This window comes from Aspergillus pseudoviridinutans (genome assembly GCF_018340605.1).
Source record: "Aspergillus pseudoviridinutans IFM 55266 DNA, scaffold_3, whole genome shotgun sequence".
NCBI lineage: Eukaryota > Fungi > Ascomycota > Eurotiomycetes > Eurotiales > Aspergillaceae > Aspergillus > Aspergillus pseudoviridinutans.
In genome coordinates this window covers 2066439-2089324 of record NW_025091283.1, presented here as the reverse complement: position 1 = coordinate 2089324, position 22886 = coordinate 2066439, and the positions used below count along the sequence as shown (strand labels likewise).

General features: G+C 45.6%; 2 protein-coding genes across 2 annotated transcripts in view; one reads left to right on the top strand and one right to left on the bottom strand.

Moving 5' to 3' along the window:
• The window catches only part of Asppvi_004450 (uncharacterized protein), a gene marked incomplete at both ends in the record, with an annotated part of 3945 nt that extends 311 nt beyond the window's left edge, over positions 1–3634 (bottom strand). The window contains 3 exons of the mRNA XM_043300403.1: positions 14–2804; positions 2863–3177; positions 3248–3634. Of these exons, the coding sequence (XP_043156338.1) occupies positions 14–2804; positions 2863–3177; positions 3248–3634 (3493 nt within the window). The remainder of the gene's footprint in view (positions 1–13; positions 2805–2862; positions 3178–3247) is intronic.
• Positions 3635–4871: 1237 nt separating this feature from the next.
• On the top strand, positions 4872–6134 carry Asppvi_004449 (uncharacterized protein; the record flags this gene model as incomplete). Its single annotated transcript, XM_043300402.1, has 4 exons — positions 4872–5094; positions 5167–5247; positions 5297–5407; positions 5473–6134. 4 exons carry the CDS (start codon positions 4872–4874, stop codon positions 6132–6134), a joined length of 1077 nt encoding a protein of 358 aa, XP_043156337.1.
• Between the last annotated feature and the right edge of the window lie 16752 nt (positions 6135–22886).

Sequence of the window (22886 nt, the reverse complement as noted above, 5' to 3'; positions counted from 1 at the left end):
TCTTCACTTTCACCTGCCTCCTCTTGATCAGTATCTTCGTCACTTTCATCTTCCTCCTCTTGATCAGTATCTTCTTCACTTTCATCTCCCTCCTCTTGATCACTGCCTTCTTCACTTTCATCTCCCTCCTCTTGATCACTGCCTTCTTCACTTTCATCTCCCTCCTCCTGATCACTGCCTTCTTTGCTTTCATCTTCTCCCCTATCCTCATCGCTATCATCTCCCCATCCATTTTCATCACTATTGTCATAATCTTKGTGTTCTCCTCCCTCTTCACCACTATCATTTCCCATTTCACTATCATGATCACCTTCATCTTCATCACTGTCGTCTCCACTGTCATCTTCAACCTCTTCGACGTTATGCTCATTGTCACCGTTGCCATGGTTCATAGAGGCCATCAGAATAGCTGCACTAGCCGCTCCTATAGCTAGACCTGTAAGACCAGCGGCTATATTTCCGCTTTGACTACTTTGGCTTTCGGGATGATAACCCAGATCATGACTATAACCAGGCTTCCAGGTCTGTCCATGATTTTCATCATAAGTAAAGCTGTGTCCTGTAGGCTCAACCGGACCTGTATGTTCGAATGGACCGATCGGTTTGACTGGATCTGTAGGCTCGAGGGGACCTGCAGGCTGGACTGGGTCCGTTGGCTTGGATAGGCCCGTAGCAGCAACTAGGCCCGTAGCAGCAACTAGGCCCGTAGCAGCAACTAGGCCTGTAGCAGCAACTAGGCCTGTGGCTTCAATTGGACCTGTAGGCGGACATGTTGGCTCAACTGAAGCTGCGGGCTTGACTGGGCTTGTCACCTCAATTAGGCCTGTAGCCCCGGCTGGACCTGTTGGGACACCTGAACCTGTTGGCTTGACTGGACCTGGAGCCGCAAGTAGGCTAGCCGCACCTGGAGCTGTAGGCTCAACTGGAACTGTAGGCTCAATTGGAACAGTTGGGGCAACTGGAACTGTTGGTTCAGCTGGTTCTACCGGCTCGACGGGGCCCGTTGGCTCCTCTGGAATTATAGGCCCAACTGGAACTATTGGCATCATCAGACAATTACTGGTAATATGAGTAGGAGTTGGACCTGGTCCATTATAGAAACCATGGCCTTGGCCCCATTGGTTACCATGAGCCCATTGCTGATGCTGCCCTGGCCCGTAATGGCCATGAGGACTGTGGCCATGCATGGGTGGGCCTTGTGCAGGTCTCAGCGGGCCATACGGCGGCAAGCGAGGTTTGTATGGAACACTTTGTGGTCCCGAGTACATTCCATGGGCTCCTAAGCTGGTCGGCCTGGACGGCTTAGGCGGCTTGGGCGGCTTGTACTGCTGGTATGGACCACTTTGTGATCCCGGGGGCGCTCCAGAGCCTCCTAAACTGGGAGGCCTGGACGGAGGTTTGGACGTGTTGTACGGCTGGTGTAGACCAACTTGTGATCCAGAGGGCACTCTGGAGCCTGTTGGGGTGGGGGGAGGTTGCGAAACCTTGCCAGCCGAGAGCAGCCTCCTGAAAAGCCCGGGCTTCTTGGGGGGTGGAGTAAAGCTGGGCTGTAGCTGCGGTTCCCGTAGACTCTGCTGTGCAGCGGTTGAACAAAGCGCTGGATGGATTTGGGGAATGGTTCTTCCACCTGCGGTAGTCGAAATCGGAGTGGGTCTAATTCCTGGCTCAATCTTCTGGGAACGGGTCTGTTGGGGCACCGACTTCGTCCCTGGTAGCTTTGGAGGTTTGGTGCTTGGCGCGTCTGAGAGTAATTTTGGCGGCTTTGCCACTTTCTTTGGGGGCTTGGTTTGAACAGGCATTGCTGCGGTTGTATGCGCCATAGGATGATTGGTAGGAAGCGGATGCGAGACTGGAGGATATTGGTAGGTGGTTGAACTAGGCTGCGGGGCGATATGCTGGGATGAACCGATTGGTATGCCATGGGCAGTTGGATAATGCATTTCCTGGTCTGGCCTGTAACTATTGAGAGAGGCGGAGAGCATGCCTTTATTACCGACCAGTTGATGGACTACTGGTGGCTTGAGTGCCGCATTTCCAGGTTTCGATGGTAGTTTTGCGGGAGCCAGAGGACCGGCCTCGTGCGGCCTTCTGGGCTCCTTGCCTGACTTGGCAGAGGAATTCGGTTCTGGCGCAGTGATTGGCGCAATGTTGGTGAGTGGGCGTTGAGAGTGTTGTTTTTCCTGTCCCAATTGACCAGACGTAGAATGCGGTACAAATATTGGCTTCCTAGCGGGCAGGCCAACAGGACGCCTAGGAATCTTCAAGTTCGGACCAAATTGCGTGAGTTGTGGAGTAGCGGGACGAGTCGGGATAGAGGACCTTGACGCATCCTGGATGCTGCCATAGGCTGGCGCTGGCTGAGTGAGCGTGATCATGGTACCCGGCAACGTGCCATGGCTTAATTCACAAGCACTGGATGCATGCATTGGCACCGGCGAGAATGGCGTGACTTTGGGGGTAATGTGGGTAACGGTAACTGTGTTCTGGAAGCTGACATTCTGTTGACCCACGACCAAGGTACTCGGGAGGGCATGTACATTCATGGCCTGAGATTCCTCAATGTCCCGGGGGTTCTGAATTTTCTGAACGTTTTTACGCCGCCCAGATTTAGAAAGTTCCAAAGTAAAAGTGGATTCCGTATCTTTCAATGCCGACTTGCGAATCTTCTTGATGACAGAGACAATCCTTTGGTAGTTCTCATCCTTCCTGCTTAGGAAACTTGCCATGGAGAGGTGACTGCAACCCACCATCAACTCGACCTTCTCGCTGCGAAGACCAAGGGCTGCGCAGTACTCGTTCAAACTCTATAGGCGGATCAGCATTTCACACCCCTCACGCAAGAGCCTGCGAACTAAAACTTACACATTCTTGTTGTGGTGGCGTCGGAACATCTTCGTAGCAGAAAAGCAATTTCATTTTCTTAGTTGCCTTTGCCTTTGCCTTGAAGCCCTCGGAGATATCGCGCAGAGCAACTACACTGCTCTCTGCCCAACCAAGGTCTCCCAAAGATGACAGTTCAACCTGGGCCGACCCTAGAGGTATACCGTCGCTCGCGCAACGCATCAAAAGCGTCGCCCAGGGGACCTCAGGTGACGTGCGTTGCGGTGTACTAAGGAAGATGACCCCCAGAGTGCAATTGAATATAGTTGGAAAGTGTGTAAAGGCATCATTCAGGCACTTCATACCATAATGTGTTAGCTACATGATACCACAATGGGAGGAGTGTGTCGCTGAAACAAAGACCCACTGATTCAACGATAAAGCTACCGAAGCCATGGCAGATCAACACTAGAGGCCGTGCCGCTGGGACTTCTTCCCGAATAGCAGCAATTTGAGCAAGCAGAGCCCCGGTCGCGTCCTGTATGCCCTCCAGTGGTGCCTCGCATAACCAAACTGTCTTGACGTCGTAATCAAATGTAAACACTCTGGCCCCTCGAATGTCCTTTGCAATGAAATCGCGCAGCCAGAAGGAAGAGCCAGTGTAGGACTCCCAGGGGGTCAGGCCGTGGACAGCTACAATGTCAATGGCCCTGGTCTCGTCATCCTTATCGGACTTTGGAATCTCTGTTCGGCGCACAAGCTTTGCCGTTAGGCCTCGTCCGCTAAGAGGAATGGGTGTGGTATATGCAGACATGGCGAGATTCTGGCGTATGTAAACTTCAATAAAACATTTGGCAGGGAAGGGTTGCGTATCCAAGTCCTATACAAGGGCATGGGCGGGATATGTAGTGACAAATGGACTTCGCGGCGCTAAGACGGGCTCAACCTTCAGGCAGAGGGAAGATTTTGGAGAGTGGTATGGAGGCACGCGCTGGGGCCGATTTGCTTTTTGGTGGGGGGGAAGGGGGGTGCGCTCCTTTCTCTTGAGCCGTATGGATGTCCAAGGCTGAGTTAAGTGCCACCACACCAGTGTGCTAAGCCTCCACCGTTCTAGGGAGTACAAAGGGGCCAAATGCACTTGTCCTGTTTGTCAGGCTAGGATTAGTGTGATGAGTTTTGCCATATCTGCAGAATAGCATTAATAACGGCACTACCTAAGATAATATGGTCTTAAATTAACTGGGCGATGCATGCATCAGCCACAATTTCAGTGATCTTGAATCTTCCGGGGTGCCATTAGAGTCGATGCCTAAGATTCTCGAGTGGACTTTGCAGGTGCTTTCGAGTCCAGAGTTTAGTTTTTGGCTACATTTACCCCGTCTTCGACAGTAACCATAATCTACGGTGTATCGATACGTAGCAGGAGCAAATCACGTCGAATAAACCAAAACCCTTGAGTCGGGCTTGTTGTATTATAAATGGCAGCCCAGACTGCATATCGAGGTACAACGTCATGCTAAATATAGGTTAATTCCTGTTCGTCGCATAGTATTGGTGGCCTCATTTTGCCCCAGGCTAAATCAGCCACCACATATGTAAGAAGGCTAATTGGGCCTACAGGTTCAAGTTGCATGTGCTGAAGCTGAACACAGCTCACCTTTCTTTTTGGGCACTTGAGAGTCTTCGTTTTTGATATTGCTTTTTTCGAAGGTAAGCAAGGTGACAAGGCTACTGACAAGGCTACTGTCGGTACTTATTCATTAGTGCTAGCGTGCTTTGTCCTCATTGGATGCCGCGGTGTGCGATCGACAAACTATGGGTCTGCCAAGGCTGGATACGAGGTATAGACTTTCGGGGCGAACCCATTTCCCACCAAAGTCTAATGGAAATGTACGGCTTACTACTCAGCCGATAGGGCCCCTTCTATAGTTCAACCGGGTAGATAAATGGATACGACAGCCCTGGAAAACTGATCCAAAGTCGTGAGTGTGCCTCTGGTCACAGACAGCTTGCGAAGCTATTCTATTCCATTCCATTACCTACTGTTTACCATGGAGACCTCCAGCTCTTCAACACTTCCACGAAAGAAGGTCAAAACTGGGGCAAAGAAGACTGGGGTAAAGAAGACAGGAAAGAAGACCACTGGCAAGAAAAAGCCAACTTCGTCCACTAGTCAAGTTCACCTTGCCCCTCCTCCTCATCCTTATCCCGCGAACACTCAGTATGCACCGACATATGCGCCTATTCCACAGACGGTAGTTCTTGAGAAACCAAGTAAGAGAACTGACTTTCTTTTGTAGCGACTGAAACATTTTGAGAATAACACTAACGGAGTCCCGGTAGTAGGTAACCGAAAAGGAAAAACTTCGTCATGTCTACTCGTGTGTCTAGCGGTTTTCTCCTATCTGGTGGCCATCGTCTTGGGTCGTAAGTATCAATTACATGCGTGATACGGTGTGTCTCTAACGGCATCCAGTTTATATCATGACTAGCTGCGTCTCGACAACGGCAAATGCTAATGAAATCTACCTCGCTGAACTCTCAACAAACGGGACATACGATATCTCACTTCGTGTGGGCTACTTTGGTGAGTGGACAAAAGAGCCAAATCTTCCTTCATTGAAGAGACCCGTCCCAATTAACTGTACGTAGGAGGATGTCTATCGGCCACCGAAGCAGCTAAGGTGTCCTCTCCCCATGGCAATTCCTCCGCACAAACATCCACCCACTGCGTCTCGAACATGCGCCGGAAAGATCTGGACAACCTAAGCGAAGACCTTTGGGAGCCTCTAGCCCTTAACTCTTCTGGTGCCCAATCCCACGTTCGGTCCTTTCTAAACACCACCCTCCCACAAGCCAAACACCTCCAAGAGAATGTCTTCTTCTGTGAACCTCCTCTCGTCCATGTCCTTCTATTTTTCACCTCAGGGATTATGCTCCTCGTTGCTCGCACGGGCACATCCAGGAAGAAGTCATACAAGGCAATGTTAGTGATAGCTATCACATTGAGTGCCTTCTCACTTGCCCTCGCACTAGTGACCGCCCTTGGCTCTCTACAGGGCATGAATGCGTTGCTTAACGCCTCTGCATCTGGGGAGCAAAGAGACCTTGGTAATTCCCTGTATATATCGCGTGGTAAAATCATCCAGGCGATCCAGGGGGCTCTTGCTGGTATTGTCGCCGTCTTCTATGTCTCGATGGGGGTGCTCTTTGTGCAGCGAACGCCAGAGGGAGCGGCTGGTTATATAGTCCACGCCTTTCAGACGGCAGGGATACCTTTGAAGAAGAGGTGGGGAAGACGACAGGCAGTATGATAGAGAAAACGGGGAGTTATGTTGCAGGATATGTTGCGGGAGTGATGTCTTATGGGGAGAGGCAGGGTAAAGGGTAAATTGTGATGTATTCCTATTCCTGGCCTATCCTCCTCGGTCAATATTGCTTTCTCTGTGTGTTAATTATGCTCTGAACGCTCCGCTTTGCTATCTTATTTCTTTCTTTCAATGTTTAGGTCTTATTCAAATGAAGGGTTGCTAGGCAATAATGGTAATATGTACTCTAATGCGCAAGGATCTAGCTCAGGCATTAACACATCTGCGACTGCTACAAAGAACAGCATTGACAGCGGAGGCTCTGGATTCAAAGAGCCTCCAGAGACTTTCTAGAGAATTGGCAATAATCTTCTCATGGGAGAGTGGCGAGAATCTGCCTATCTCATTGGTGGCCAACGCCAGACCTAATTTGATATTCTGGCCAAAGGATTTACCCATGCATGACGCACTACTGCGTAAGCTGCTTTAGTTTATGATAAACGCGGCTGCCAAGCGTCTGCTCTATAAGATTATTTATTTATGGGGTAAGTGGGGATCAGTGATCCCCGCCGATGGTCCCCGCCCGTAGTTGTCAATCCCCAAACCCTTTCTCCTCGGGCACCAACAGCTACTTAATGAATCAATTGGTTGTCTCAATGTGCAAAATAGTCAAAAATAATAATAGTTGAGTAACACATTCATATTAATCTTGAACATAGTGAAAGATGTAGGGTGTCTATTGAAGATTATTAGCCAAATGACACTCCGCCCAAATCACGCGCATTCCTAAAACGCCACCCTCCAAAGCCTACTGTAGGAATAGAGCAGGAGCACTCCCTTGGTCAAGGAGCGTGCCTGCCAGGTCATTTTGCACGCCCTCATCCAGCCTTGGAGCAGCTTCATAGCCTTCCTGCGGATCTTGAAGTAACATTTCCAGACCAAGGAATGACTCAGAATAGTTTCCATTCGTTGCTTTTTCTTTTTGCGGAAAGGGAGCATATCTCTTGGTATCCGCACCCACCACCACCACCACCACCACACTGGCCAAACCGGCTGTTGATAGCAAGTTCCATCCGCTGGCTTCTGCATATTTCTTATATGGTAGGTATTCGGGCAGATGGAAGAATATTGGTGCGTATCAACAGCTTTTCCAAGAAACTTTTGTTCATACACGACAGGAAAGGCGGCCCCCAGCAAAAAGTATTTATGAGATGCACAAACCTCCATAGGAGCAATACCATTATTCTCTACACCCAGCATGAGGAAAAATACCGTGATGAAACTGTAGCCGATAGGAGTGTTGCCCTTAAAACCAAACTTTAATTACACAAATCCGTTCACATCCCGGTCGGGGAAGACGACTTTGCTAAGGCTATCGTCGAATTCACCTCGCACTATAACAAAGTCAGGAATCCTCGAGCACGAAGGTTTATACCCACAGACGACTATCGGAGCAACAATGTAATCCTTAAGGGCTACAATATCCAATATGCTTCTTACGGACAGCTTATACACAGCGCCGACAAATATTCCATCGCAGAGTACGGCCGTTCATTCCACCCAGATCGACTCTTCGAATGTCCAAGTTTGATCATGGTCTTTTATCCAGGACCTGATTGATCTTGCACTAAAACGAAAAGGTCTGGGCATGGGTGCTTCTGTAGAGGATCGCTGGAAACATTTGACTTTGGAATATATCACCGAAATAGCCAGGGAGCAAATTTTGTCCTTCGTTGATATCCAAATCCCCGAAGGTGAAGGCGTTTACAATTTCATACTTGAAATTGTATATAGTGGCCTGGGGCTCGGTTATCACGGTTAGCCAGAATCGGCAAGTCCTTCAGATGGAACAACTCCCTGCGACCGAATCGAAAAGAGAACAGGGGCAGCAAGTCCTTTGGACGGAGAAGCTCTCAAAACCCTAGAAGTCAAGTTTGCAAGCCGCGTCGACTGAGCTATGATTGATGTCAGCCTGGAAGTAAGGAAACAGTATTCTGGCGTATCGCTCTCGTCTTGTACCCGTTTCCCCGACGTCATCTCACCAGATGGGGTGGAGTACGGTACAAGCTATAAGACGGGAAGTTTAACACGCTTTCCAGACAGAGAAAGGGAAAAAGAGAGGGCAATATCATGGCAACTACGAGCAATTCATGGAGGGCTATACCCACAGTCTAACTTGGTCGTTGCGGATGACCCCGCTGCGGAGGTCGCTGCTCGCTTGTCCTGCCCAGCCATTACATTGGAATTGTAGATGCTGAAAATTAGCATCTGAAGCACCATAATTAATCAATTACTTACAAGAAAACCAGCAGATGAACCTTGTACAGGTAACTGTTGGTTTTCTAAGCACAATGGCCTCTTCGCTGCCAAAGTTCGCTATGGGGAAGCCCTGTTTTCCACACCCTATTGGTTGTATGTGCTTGGATGGAGTGGTTTAGAATTTATATACAAGATAGTACATAATAATAGAGGGCCAGCTCTGCCGCGGGCTCATTGAAAGGCAGAGGCAGTGCGGAGTAGTAGAGTTGCACTTAGACTGAAAAGCGATGTAGACTTATGGACCCGTGTGGTTGGAGACCTTCCCCACTGGCCGTAATAAGCAGAAAAAGAATGTCCGAATTCCACAAGCTAAGAAGTGTCCCAATCTATCAAAGTGGAGGGATTGTACTGTTGTAGACATAAATATTTAACAACTATGTGTTATCTCAAGTGCTGAGGTAGGTGAACTTGCAATTCAGCTCAGTCCACCTTCATACAACCCTGAAACCAAAAGCCCGACGTTACCTCGGCCCGTGCTTTTAGTATAGTCTAGGCCACATTCCTGCTGCCGCTTCTTGCTCTAAAGTTATCTTATTTATACATCATGCCTAATCTAATATGCGGAAGATGATAAAAAAAAATGCCTATATAAGCATAATTCCAGCATCATCCAGCTAAATGTGGCATGCTTAGGGCTGAACATTAATAGAAAAGTGCTGTGGGCTATTCTTACTAACAAATCGACCAATAGTAGAGAGAAGCTGGCACTTATTGACAGTCTAATCAACTGTGCTTTACAGTTATAGGAGTTCCAATCATAGCCCAAGCAGTGTCCAGCAGGGAGCCGCAACCTAGCGCACCACGACGCTGTTGATAGTATGGCATGGACTTGATCAGGCCGTTTGAGCTTTTTTAAAAGGTCTGGACTCCCTGATGCTAAGAACAATCAAAGGTCCTCCAGGGACCAAAGCCAGAGATAACCACTAGAGACTACGAATAAAGGTCCATGATAGGACTGCATAATAGCCTTATGGATAGGACTGACAGGAGGAACTATATAAGAATGCTTATTACTATTATATCTAGCACTCTTAGTTTAGTTCTTTATATTTAATAATAGTACTTTACTTAAGTATAAGTTCACTACTCTGATTCATTAGTTACTCTCTTACTATTAGGTATATATACTTAATAGGCCTTGCTTCTATCTCTACTATTATTATTCTTATATTATCCTTAGATTGACCTTAATCCTGGATGGATTATTATATCATGTGTTGATTGTATACCTGACCGGTATATCATTAGGCTACCTGGTTGGTAGGCCTAGGGGTGGATTTTGCTGTTAAACACTCACCAAATTAGAATGGATCAGGTTTGATTTTAATTTCTAAAAAATTTAGACTCGAAACCACAGCGGTTCAGTTCTAACTAGGGTTGGACTCGGACCAAATGCAACTCTAGCCCTAATCATTGATGCGTTGGTTTTCATCAACTGATCTATATCAAGACTCAACACCATAGGTATTAGCTTATTGGTACCGACTTTGGTAGGACGTCTACAGTTTCATTATCAAGAGGTAGAAAGACGCATCTAAAGGCAGCAGAAAGATAAATGGTCCTCAATAGGTGAGTAAGGAAGTTATAGTCTTGGACGATGTTTAAATCAATGTGTCATATAACTCAAGGCACCGGATGGTGACATAACTCGCTCTGACAGAAAAGGCAATCATACTACGCAAGTGACACGATCGCAGCGCTTGACTCAAGTCATCATGCCATTGATTCCTTGATGGGGAATATCAACAACTATTAGAACAGTTGTGCAGGACCCTGCACAAAATTGCAAATGGCTGCAGGTACTACTGATCACCGCCCTCCTCCAGAAAGCGGTGCTAATATATTGTTAGCTGTCTAATCGACTTGAGCTTGTGCCAAGTACCTACTGATAAAAGCTTATCAACAGTGGTATCTGTTGGAGTCCTCACAAAACTTTCCGCTTGAGCACTAATCACCTTCTCAGACCTATTTCTGGGTATAACCTGAAGGAGTGCCCCTGCGATCTGTAGAATTCCTTTAATGTCTAGATGTCTGTTGTCTATTTTATGTCCTTGAGCCATGCTTTCACCAATATTAGCTAGAAGGAAAGGTAGTTAGTGACCCATAGACCCAATGAATCAGGTGACCTTATACTAATCTTGACTTGACCTTTGTCTGTTATAATAACAGTGCGACACGACAGACTCCTATGCACAACTCAGATCTTATTATGTAAGTACTTTAAGCTGTTTAGAATCTTATTTTAAGTTAGTTAAGTCAAGTCCGCAAACCGCAATGTGCGTGAATAGAAGGGCTTTGATGGGTTGAACTTCCTTGCAGATGGTAGCAACTGCACTCTTGTTAAATGTGAAGATGTTGTGCATATGTAGGATCTCCTGTAAGGAGATGCCCTAATTGTCATAGGTAAATATGAGTCTGTTTTCCTCCAGAAAGGCATCCTGTAGGTTAATGAGGTTTTTGTGCGAGGTTTTGACTATCTGATTGGTGGGAACTTTTAGGTTCACTAGAGGGCATGTCTTGAAATAGGACACTAGTGACTCTCCAGTATTAGTGTGGCCTAAGCAACTCATCCCTCTAGCGGCTGCTATAATCGGCAGGAAGATCTTATTGTCAGGCGGTGGGAACCTCTGGTTCCTGAATGCTCCAGACACGTGGACCTTGGGTGGTTCTTTTTCAAATAAAAACTTGGGAAGGACGGTTGGTAGAACGGTGTCCCGTCTTGCGGGGGCAGACGAACCCCTAATCTGGTCAGACATTGTCCTGGTTGAACTGACTTGGGCGTCGATATTGTGGAAAGAAGTGTGGCTGTGGAACCTATGAGTATTTGATAATCAAAGATGCAGGAGTGTGCAATAAGGGAGCAAAGTAAAACCACAAGATTAAGCACATAATGAATTGAAAAAAGACAGAACATGGACATACTATTTATCTTGTTTCGTAGGTTATGTACACTCCTAGTGGGAAGTAGACTACATTATCTCACAACCTACAATTGTGAAGAGTTGGTGGGCGTGCTTTTTTGGGGCAGTCTTTGGAGGGGAAGGGCTCAGTGAGGCTGGTTTGGTTTTGGGTTTTCGGGGGGTGGATGGGGAGGGAAGTCTCTGTTTCATGCATGGGGGTTTAACTTTTGTGCAAGGGGGTCTAACTTTGTAATCCTCCTAAAATACACAGCATAATTGTAGCTTTACTAAGGTTATTTTACTAGTGTCCATCTCCATATGACACTGGAGCAAATCATGTTGCTGTTCCCTGGTTGGTAATTTTCCAGTCCACTGTGTTTCTAATATATTTTGCTGATGTGATGCTCCTCGCAATTAGAATTATAGAAGATTAGATACATGCTTTTTAAGAGGTTAGTAGGTCCCTTTACTAGCAAAGGAGTTGGTATGTTACCTTGTATCTTGCTAGCCAGAGATGGTTTACATGTATGGGTGCTAGTGGGACCATGAATGAGACCCCAGATACTATCTGTCACCACATTCCCTCAGCAGTTGCGGGCTGTTGCTGCTATTGCTCCAGTAGTCAAGTATGTGCTCTTGGTTAGCCAACACTTTGGCTTGTGAGCATTCATGAAGACTCTAGGCAAAGAACAGGGAATGGACACTATATATATATATATAAATATATATATTCATTTGCAATTCTCTGAAGCACAACTTTCTAAGTTATAGATTATTATAACCCCATTTAGACCACAGTGGTTGGTTGATATAAGTCTAATTAGAGAGCTTGGTTCTCTAATTTAAATGTTAATACCTCATCACCATCACAATGAGGTCAGGGCGGAACTTCTGTCAGTTAATAAGAAGGGCAAGCTCATAACCAACTTTGTCAAATACAGCTATCTATATAAATTAATAGATTGTTTCTTCATAGGCTTAGAGCCAAGGTTTAGTAGAATAAATGCTATAGAGTTTACACAAGATGCACCTGTTGCCTTCATCAAGAAACTTGAATTATATAAAGCTAAAGTTGCAGTGCATTACCTAATAGAAATCTCTTACCCTAATCTTATAAATCTTCAAGAAGTTTTCATTTCAGAGCATTCTATCTTCTTTATCTATAAAAGATAGGGTATCACTCTAAAGGAGATACAAGACCTACAGCCTATCTTTTGGCTTAGGGAGGTTGAGGTAGCTATAATCTGCCATAATATATACATCCTTAATTCAATAAAATAAATAGGTAACATCCTTAATTAGGTCCTCCAAGGGTTGTTATATATCCATAGAATTCTTGGAATTAGCTATGGTGCTATTTCAGAGACCAGCATATCCATCACTAAGGATGGAGGGGTCAAAATCAGTAAGTGATAGCTATACATAGCTATATATCTAACATAGCTGAAAGTGCTTTCTAGCTGATATTAGAGAGAGTATAGTCTGGGAGTCTGGATCACATAAAAAAATCAGTAATATCCAAGCTGTGTTAGGTATTGCTTAGAAGCTTCTAGACCTAAAAGGTCCTTCAGGAGGACATGGGACTATGGGTTTACTCACCCATGATTTTATACAAGCACCACTAACTGTGATGATTAAGGAGCTTCTTAAGGTAAGGAGATTAGAAAATAGTCCTAGCAGCAGTACTTCTTCAAATTTTGCTGACAAGTTGTACAAAGCATCCTTTTCTAACCTTTGGTACCAGACCATGGTGTCTTCAGCCAGTCAATATACTTTATACAATCACCCAAAGAGCAAGTCAATATACTTAGACCAGCTTGCAGCTTCAATAGATCCTTAAATACATGCTAGTATATTATTATCCAATCTGTAGACAACAAGCAATCTTGAGAGACAACAGAACAAAGCTTTCGTATTTTTCTACAGTAGAGAACTAGCGGCTTCATTATAAGACATAATTTAAGAGTCAGTTTCCCTTCTGCCAATTTTGCTGCACATTGTGAATCCCATTATCAGGTCGTGTCAGCATTTCTCAAATAATGTCGGTGTATTGAGATTCTGTCAACCAGTGGCGGGTTGAACCACTGCAGTAGATGTCTGGCTTCACTCATGATTTGCTGAATCATATCAGCAGCCTCCTTGGTGAGACTATCATGTGACAAGATTTAAATTGGTCTTTCCATAACGTATCGCGCACGGAGAGATAATAAGTCATTACATATGAGGCACATGGAGTGCCTCAGCGATTGTTGTTCAAGATGGTCCAGAAATATATTTATTGCGGTGCGAGTGCAAAAATTTTGCATTCTCCTTTCAGTCCGTTCTTACAACCGTTTTGTCTTGGTCAATCAGGCGTTTACCATGTCTAGGCCAAGCGAACCATCTTATTATGCCCATGAGCCCGAAAACAGAGCTACAGACGTTCCATCTCCAACCAGCGACAAACCAGGCATATCGCTTACTAAAGCTAACCTGACAATCAAGACAGAATACGTACATATGCTGCTTGAGTTGGACACCATTAACTGGGTCTACAACTTCTTATCCAGCTTTGCAAACTGGACATTGTTGGTGGGCTACCTAGTGATCCCAGGGATATTCACCACTCTCCAGAAGTCTGACACACTTAAACAAGGGCTCTAAGATAACCATACTAAGAAGGCCGTCCTCAACACAATCCAAAACCCCCCGTTGCTGGCCATAGCGTGTACCTTCCTCGGGGTAGGGGCAGGCACGATGGTGTACCTTTTCTTCAAATGGAAACACAACTACTTTTAGATTTTTAACAGATTGTTTGTGTATGTGTGATTTCCCCATGTATAATTGTGCATGGGCCATCTTTTGACTGACAGATAATCACTAGGCCAACTCTTCTGAATGCCACTGCAGGGCTTCTCACAACACTAGTCAATATTTATACTGCAAAGAAGGGTGACTGGTCTATCATGGCTCTCATCACCGCGATTGTGACGGGGTTATCACTAGTGACGTCTTTGATAATGGCTTGCTTTTATAAATTCTAGAAGATCAATGTCATCAAACAAGAACATGAAAGGGAGCGACAGGCGGGGTTGTGCATGGTATACCCTTGACCAGCATAGGAGTCTTGACGTCTCCTCAACAAGTCCAGGATATCGGAGCAGTAACATCACGGGTATGCATATGCGGGAAGGATACGGACACACCAAGGCTTTATGTGGTGGATCAGGAAAGAGGATTTTTAACAGCATCAAAACTTTCCCATTCCATTGCCTTTGATGGAGAAGACTGGGCATGTATATAGTGCCTCGAATAGTTTGGTCACTCAAGATTAATGTTCACCCCCGCCTGTATAGTCGCTTGGTTGATAGATTTCCTTTACCCTGGTCCCTCACAACGAAACGATATGCAGGCTACATACCACAGCTATATGCTTCCTTTTATGTGCATGTACACTATACAAAACTTAGGCCTTCGTCAAGGCCTATCGCGGTCTGCTTTCGTGGCGCGCGATTCCGGAACCGCTATGATGCATCCGCAAAGTCAGAATGCTTCCATCGTACTAGATCGCGAGGCACTACGTGCCTTTATTTACCTTCCTCATTGCCTCCTAGCAGAGTTAATACGCCGTTAAACGCGTCACCGACCTTCCTCCAGAGCTTGCTGGGGTATCTTCAACAGTGCCTACGAAGATGTGGACCACTTCTTCCTGTGCGCCACATGCGCACTGATTGTTGTCTCGAAACCCGTGGATCTTCCCATATGCTGATAACACGAGTGGCCCGCCCGCATTTGTGTCAGCAGGTAGGACTAATTTCTTGGTGGTGAGCAATACGGCCGTCTCGTATAGGAGGCCGGTGTCGAACGAGATGACTCCCTTTATATTCTTCGGTCGCGTCTCGAGATACCCTAGACCAGTATATAAAGCTGGTGGTAAATAATTCTTGCGGTGGATATTAATGCGACGGACAAGGTTCAGTTGAGTAGAAGCAGAGGATGATGAGATAGTAGTTATTTTCAAGGTATTTACTATAACTTCATCAGGCTAGGGACAAGACAAGACAGGCATGTTAACATTTAAAAAGAGTAGATCAGAGTCATCTAATTTATAAGAGTAAATAAAGATTCCTAAGGCAACCTAAACCTTTGCTGTAAAGGCAAGAGATGCTATTGCGCCAATCACAAGTGGGATAAGCAGAGCGCGAATCATATTAGGAAAGGAGGGAGATGGGAAAGAGAATTTATGTATTATGTAGCCTGTCCTTGTCAGGGTCTTCTATGAGCAAACCACATTTGGATGTGGTATTTATAAGCATTCCAGAATCGCAGGCTGGCTTTACTTTGGAGAAATATGCGGCCGGGTGCGCATGGACTAATCTTAGAAATCACACAGATCATATGGAGTATGAATTCCATATACATATTAGAAGCATGTGCTAGGCTGGCCCATTATTGAGGCAAATGACCTACTATGACCCATATGATTTGATCCTATGCTAAGATCATTCCCAAGCGCTAAATATATTTACTAGCAGTAGCATACATACTCTTCTTTTTACTTAGACATAGTACGCACAACCATGTAAATGTTGTACCAACCATGATGCGATTCTGTAGTACAGCTAAGCTGCACTAGATTAGAGGCACAAGGATCCTCTATGGGCGCTGCAGCTGCTACAGCTAGTGATTGACAAAAGTGGCACGGAATCTTTTTAATTTGATATAATTGTGCCATCTTAGGAAAGCGTGAGTTCTAAGCAAAGTGACGAACCATCTAAATTTCTAGAGACCAGTACTGAGATATAATCTAGTTAATAATAAGAACTTTATGTGCAGCTTAACTCTCTGTATATGCCAAACCGTGAATCCTATAGCCAAGTTAATAAGAAGATGTAAAGCAGAGCAAAGACATTACCATATTGGCCCTCACTGGAGTGATTTTCCACTTCGCTACATCTATTACAATATTGCAGGAGTGAAAGCCGGAATCTCGGAACTGGAGGATTGTTGCTTAGCCTTGTTATCTTGTAGCCGCGTCTGACGTATGGTCCACGTATCAAGTATTGCATAAAGTTCCTTGTCTATCCTCTGGTCAGCTGCTTATCCTGTCCAAGATACTTGTCAGGCTGGTAGCCAGTCATGATTCGTTGCATCACTAGCAGTGGATGTATCTCCGGCAGAGAGGAGGCGGGGTCGGAGTCTGCTCCAGTGTTGGACTTGGACCTGTTCAAGAACCAATCAAATATGTGTGAAGCATTTGTTCTTTGTGATTTTGGGTTCAGAAGCGGCAGTTGAAAGGGTGAATCGAACCCGATATTCTGATGCGATGCTTTCCTTGATGCCTCTTCGCTCAGGTGTATAAAGAGCCATACTGTCGACGCCGAACGGATTACTCTAGGAGGCACCGTTTCTTTCAACATTGCTCTTTACTTATATCGAACATCTTAACTTATATCGAATGGGAGCTCCCAAGGAGGCAGTTAATGGTTTTGAAACCAAAAGGTGGCGTGGCGATGGTCGATATGGACTTGTCTCGAAAAGGCCTGTCGCCGTTGACTCACGGGTTTCGATTTCCCTTGCCGCCCCGAAGGCGAAGTTGCAGACCTTGATGTCTTTCGCGAGATTCCGAAAGAGATCAACGGCACCTTCTACCGTATCATGGTCGACCTGTTTGTTCCACCAGATGCAGGTAACGTGCCCATTGACGGCGATGAACATCTCTGCCTTCAGATTTCATGAACGTCGTGCGGATATGAAGATGCGCTATATAGAAATGGAGCGCTACAAACAAGGCAGGCATAGGCCCTATTCGGCCACCATTGGAACCCATTCGCACACCATCCTTGTGTGAGAGCGGCTGTGGATTCTACAGCAAATATCAATCTTGTCTACTGGGCTGGTTAGCTTCTTGTAGTCAAGGAGGTCGCTATCTTCTATGCAGGTGATCCAGACACCTTGGATACCATTAAGTATGACGCCTTTGGAGATCAAGTCAAGTCAAATATGTTTACAGCACATCACAAAGTGGATCCTGTGATAAATGAACTAGTCGTGTTTGGATACGAAGCCAAGGGCCTAGTGACTCTCAATATCATGACAGATGCCCTGGATGCTCAAGGGCGGAACACAGAGGCACTTTGGCTCAAGTCCCCTGGGTGTGATTTTATTCATGGTTGCGCCATTACAATCAACTTTATTATCTTATTCATCTGGCCTTTTGAAACGAGAATAGAGAGGTTGAAGGAAGGAAGCCACTACTGGTCCTGGCACTATAAGCACCCTGCATTTATTATTATTCCCCAACGCCCAGGAGCGCCGCAAAGTACGGTTGGAAAGATGGGGAGCACTATGTATACTTCTAGAAGAATTATATGCTAGTTCGCGCTGCAGGTGCATGGGAAACAGAAGACAGGAAGATTTATGAGGAGGGCTCCCGGGTTCACAATAACACCTTCCCCTTTTTCCCGCCAAAGGATAGTAGAATGCCATCTCCCAACTCCAAGGCTGATTTCGTACGTTGGGAATTTAATCTCAGCAAACCAACTAGCACCACCATATCTCACCCAACTATGGTCCTTGACCTTCCTTCGGAATTTCCTAGAATTGATGAAAGTTCATATATCGGTTATACATCTAGTTTTAAGGATGAGTATCTCTGAATGTAATGAGCTGTCACTGGTTACAACATAGTACCCTCTCATCAACAGCACTATGCATACTCTGGAAGTTAATGCGCCAGACTAAGCCAGAGGCTGTGGGGTCTGCTGTGGACTAGGTGTCAGTATCAATACCCCAGGTCGCATTGGCATTGCGGTAGCAATAAAGGGACTTCTCATGGCAGGTAACGTCGGTGCTGCATGATGTATCAAAACCTCTAAAACAGGGATGCCTGCTATTTCAAAAGCCACTGGAGAATCAATGCCCACTACAATCATAGACTGCACCTCTTCCTGATGCTCTTGAATGTAGTTGAGCCTGCAGCAATGCTTCGCTGCATGACATCACAGATGTTCCTTCTCCTTAGTGCATTCAGGATCTTCGCACGCGTTGATTCCAAGATGTTCAGCAAGCTCGGACGAATTGGCCAGGCGAGTGCTATTACCATCATCTATTACATATCAGGCACCTGCATACGGTGAGTTTGGCAGATAACCCTGACAAACAGGACAGGATAAATATACTATCATCATCAAATATCAACACTTCCATCGCTCGTTCCCCAGATCGCTTGACAGGTTTGGTCTTGCCAGCTGAACATTATATATCAGTAAAAAATAGAGAATCCAAGAACAGGGGGAGCTAACATACCCATTACAGAAGCGGCAGGAGTCGTGGTGTAGCAAAATGGAAAATTAAAGGGTATGCCATTCCAAAAATAATAGCTGTTGTCTGCCAGCAGAGCAAACCCAGGCTCAGCGTCCAAATACAGCGTGCGAGGCCAGTAATCATTGGCTATGAGAAGATCAGGATCTCCTTGAATGACGGGTATGCTCTTCCAATCCACGACAATTGAAGTGACAGTAGAGGTGAGATGCTCTTGGACCCAAACAGTATCTATGAATATTCTAACATATGTTCTAATGGTTGATGTGCTGGTTATTACAGGAGGCGGAATTGCTCCACCTAAGACTAGGTTAGGAATGTCAAAGCATAGTGTTTTTTAAGAGAGGGACTTACAATCTTGCTCAACCCTAATCACAGATCCGGGATCGTTTGTAACACCTAGATGTTGATTAGTACAGGTCGCAGGAATAATCCTCAAGGGGGATATAGTATGTTCAAACCTCCGTTCTGTCCTCCCAGGAGGTATCAAATTATGATGCCAGCGGGACCTTTGTTTCGCGACCCCCAGAGGTTGAATGGTGGCCACTCATCTGCTTAACATCTACTAGGAAGAGTCACACCAGCGTAGGGAGCCCAGACACTTAAAGTAATCCATGATCTCCAATCCTTATGATGCTTCTTAGACCACAGTGCTGGTCCCGCTCAAGCTGTGTTATAGGGAACTATCTGATCAGGACATGAAAGGGTTCGCAACCCGTACCAAGTTACTGCCGATCAAATGTTTGCACAGGCCTGGGGATACCATTGACCTGGTAGCAATTCTAGGTCAGGCACATATTCAGTTGCGGCTGTTAGATGTCCTCATACCGTCGCAGGTTTTGGTTATATAAACACTGTCTCTTGTGCTCGATGCAGGGGTCACTGTACTCATGACAGTGGCTTTTGGAGGATTTGCCGGCCAAGGACCTAGTCCGTAGCTCCCAGGACCACCGTACAGCATGTAGAATCCATAAGCCGGGATATATCTATACGCTCTTGGAGGCTGAGGAAAGTCATAATCAATATCTATGTCGCAGGGGTTGCCTGCCACTCAGTTAGGTTTAGAAAACAAGCTCAGCGGGGTTTCTCACTTGGGTCATAACCATCATAGGCACATCTACCTAGTGATTGAGAACTATATCTAGACTCTGGTACTAATGATAATGGCTGATCAAGCTCGCTACTAACATCGCTGGCCTCAGGATTGTCTCTTTTGCTGGTGACGCTCTTCAAGGAGAACAAGGAGTCCACTGCTCCTATATTCAAAAAACTACCAGAGAAGATAATATCACTGGAGTACTGATTTAGGCATACCTGCGCAATGGTCTTGATATCCTCACAACAAACTGAAATATAAGTTCCATGGGCACAGTCCTTCTTGTCTCCAGCTGGATGTGTATTCTAAGTGAGATAGATGGTACCCTCAGGGCAGCGCCGATTGCAAATCTTGCTCTAAACACCGATATTAGCTATATACATATGATGCACTTAGAATTGTCGCGAACCCCATCTGGCCGTCTATTCCATGCGCAATTGCGCCCGACAGCCTTGTTGCTTAGACACAACAACCTGTTAAGTGACCCATGGCAACCCTCAACAGCCTTGAAATCATCCATGTTGTACACCTTTCCATGCCCTACTAGCAGCTTGTGGTACCCTAAAAGGATATGGCAAATTTAGCACTATAGGTAAATCCAGAAGGTGTGAATAGAGATACTTACTACCAGGGCAGCCCTAGACTTTTTACTCCTTCTCTGTCATGCAGGGAGTCCAGAACGCCAACTTTGCAGCCACTGCCTACTAAGTATCAGCTGCCTTCTTTGCAATACTAAAACCATTTATATTGGTCATATTCCCCCCTGAGTTGAGATACTGTGCTGACTGGGAGTCTATATTATCTAGATCTAAAGCCTAGACTATAGTTCCGCCCAGACCGAGCTTGTTTGCGAAATCCATCTTTATCTTGAGTATGTCAGCATCATCATATAAGACCCATTGGTTATTGTCCTAAGTGATGTACTTCACACCAGCAGCCTTATCCATGACTAGTGTAAGGTTGTATACTTATATAACTCTGTTAATCTCTGCATTAGAGAGAATGCCAGCCTAACCTATGCACTTACCAGGATTCGCTCCAGAGGCAAAGGGACAGCTGGGAGTATTGCACGATGGATCTAACAAAGTAAATAATCGGCTATAGAACCCAAGACCAAGCACAACCTTCTTCAAGGGAATGTTATTCCTCCATAGAAGATTAAGGCCTTATGATATCTCTGTCAGGTTTATATGAGGATTTACAACCTGCTTAGTATATGCATTGTTGCCATCCTAGGTTCTATATATATCATAGCTTATAAAGTTGAACCAATCAACGTACAGTTCAAGATTGACCACATCAAATCCTTTAAGATACCAGTAGCTGCTTAGGAGGGTCAAAGAAAGTCTGAGCTGTCCAGCAGCTGACTTGAGCTCTTTCATAAATATAATATAGTTGACAAAGTCTTCCGCTCGCCCACCGCGGTCATCAGCAACGGGGTATTCCCAGTCAATATCAATGCCATCAAATGCTTGGGTCTTGCAAAACTGKACCACAGACTTAATGAATATAGCCCGGTTTTCCGCGGTTGACACCATGTTGGAGAAGACCTTGCCTCCGGCATCCCAACCTCCAATAGCGATGAAAATCTTGAGACTGGGATTTTGCAGCTTGAGGTTGGCGACTCAAGGATACAGCTGATCATCGTATGAGTTCATCTTGGTGAGTTGAAAAGTCTCAGGATGGATCAATCCAAAAGCAAAGTTTATATGAGTCCAGAGATTGGCATTGATATCTTCTGGGGCGACTGAGTCGCATTGGCGCCCATACAACCATGCTTCATAGTAGCTGATTGTCCTAGAATGAGCGCTGGTTCCTGTCCCAGATGGCCGTTTGATGTTGCCACAGCTATTTTGACAGCCATCTCCGCAAAACTCTGCTGTTGTTCTACAGAATCTAAATGATGAACAACAGACATTGAGGGGGCATTTCTCGTGCCCTGTTGCTGCATATTATCCACACTCTGCTTTTGCATCGCAGGTGCTTGTGTAGTTCCTGATTCCACAAAACTCAGGGCCAAAACTACAGCTTCCATATTTTGAATAATATCTAATTTTGCAAGGGTTTGTTGCTGAGCAGATAGTATCCTGCTGGCACTGAACCAGTGCTGGATGTATTAACAACAGCAGAGAAATGACCACAAGCAATTGAAGAATACTTAACCTATGAAACTTATTGAGGCCCATCATTTTTGCAATGCGTTAGGAAACAATAATGAAAAATGCTATACTTGATGGGTTCTGCACAGGCTTGAAGTACTTCTGCTGAGCCATGACTCGGCCAGGCACAATGCCATGGAAGAGGTTCTGGTCTGCAGTGGAGAACCTGCGTGACTAGTGCTTAGTACAGCACCACGGAAATTAGATAGATACCACTAATCTTGATAGTAATACATCGTAATACTGAAGACCAGCTAGGTAATATTATATGATGATATGAGGTTTAGACCGAGGCTGGACTGTAGTTAGTGTGACCCAGTGACCCTAAAAAAAGAGTGAGATTTAAGATGCATCATCTCCGACCTCCTTCAGTCTTCCAGTTTCTGGATATGATTGTCAAGGTTGAAGATCCGAGTGGGAGTACTCCGTACGACCCGAGCATCCGCCGATTATGGAGCCTCGGAGGAGCGGAAGGAGGAGGAAGGGATAGACGATAGTACAGTGGGGGTTCAAAAGTATTTGATCCCCCTTTGGTGATACTAGCGGGCTTCAGGGGATCAAATACTTTTGAACCCCCACTGTAGGCCCACACGGAGCAAATAGGGTGGCTCACATACCTGATGTACGGTCGGCTCGACTCATGAGGCACGAGAGGCGGAAAATGGTGCTGAGAGTTGGATTGTTAACAATGTTTCACCTATGAATATTGTGAAGACCTGGCCGGCGTCTGCCTATCAGTGTAAATAAGGCTGTGTTTCGGAGCTGTATTAATAACAGGTTGTTGGTGAGAGCGCTGGTTTGAGTTCCTCCTTCTAGTTTAGGCAAATATTCTAGTACATACTTGGTATAAGATAGAGACTTGAAATGTCCTAGGGTCTTGGAGGGCTTGGCAGTCTTAGTGTTTCACTGTCTAGGCAGAAAAGAAACAACCTATAACCCTTAAAATTAGAAACCTGCTATGGCGGATGACGAGCTAAATATT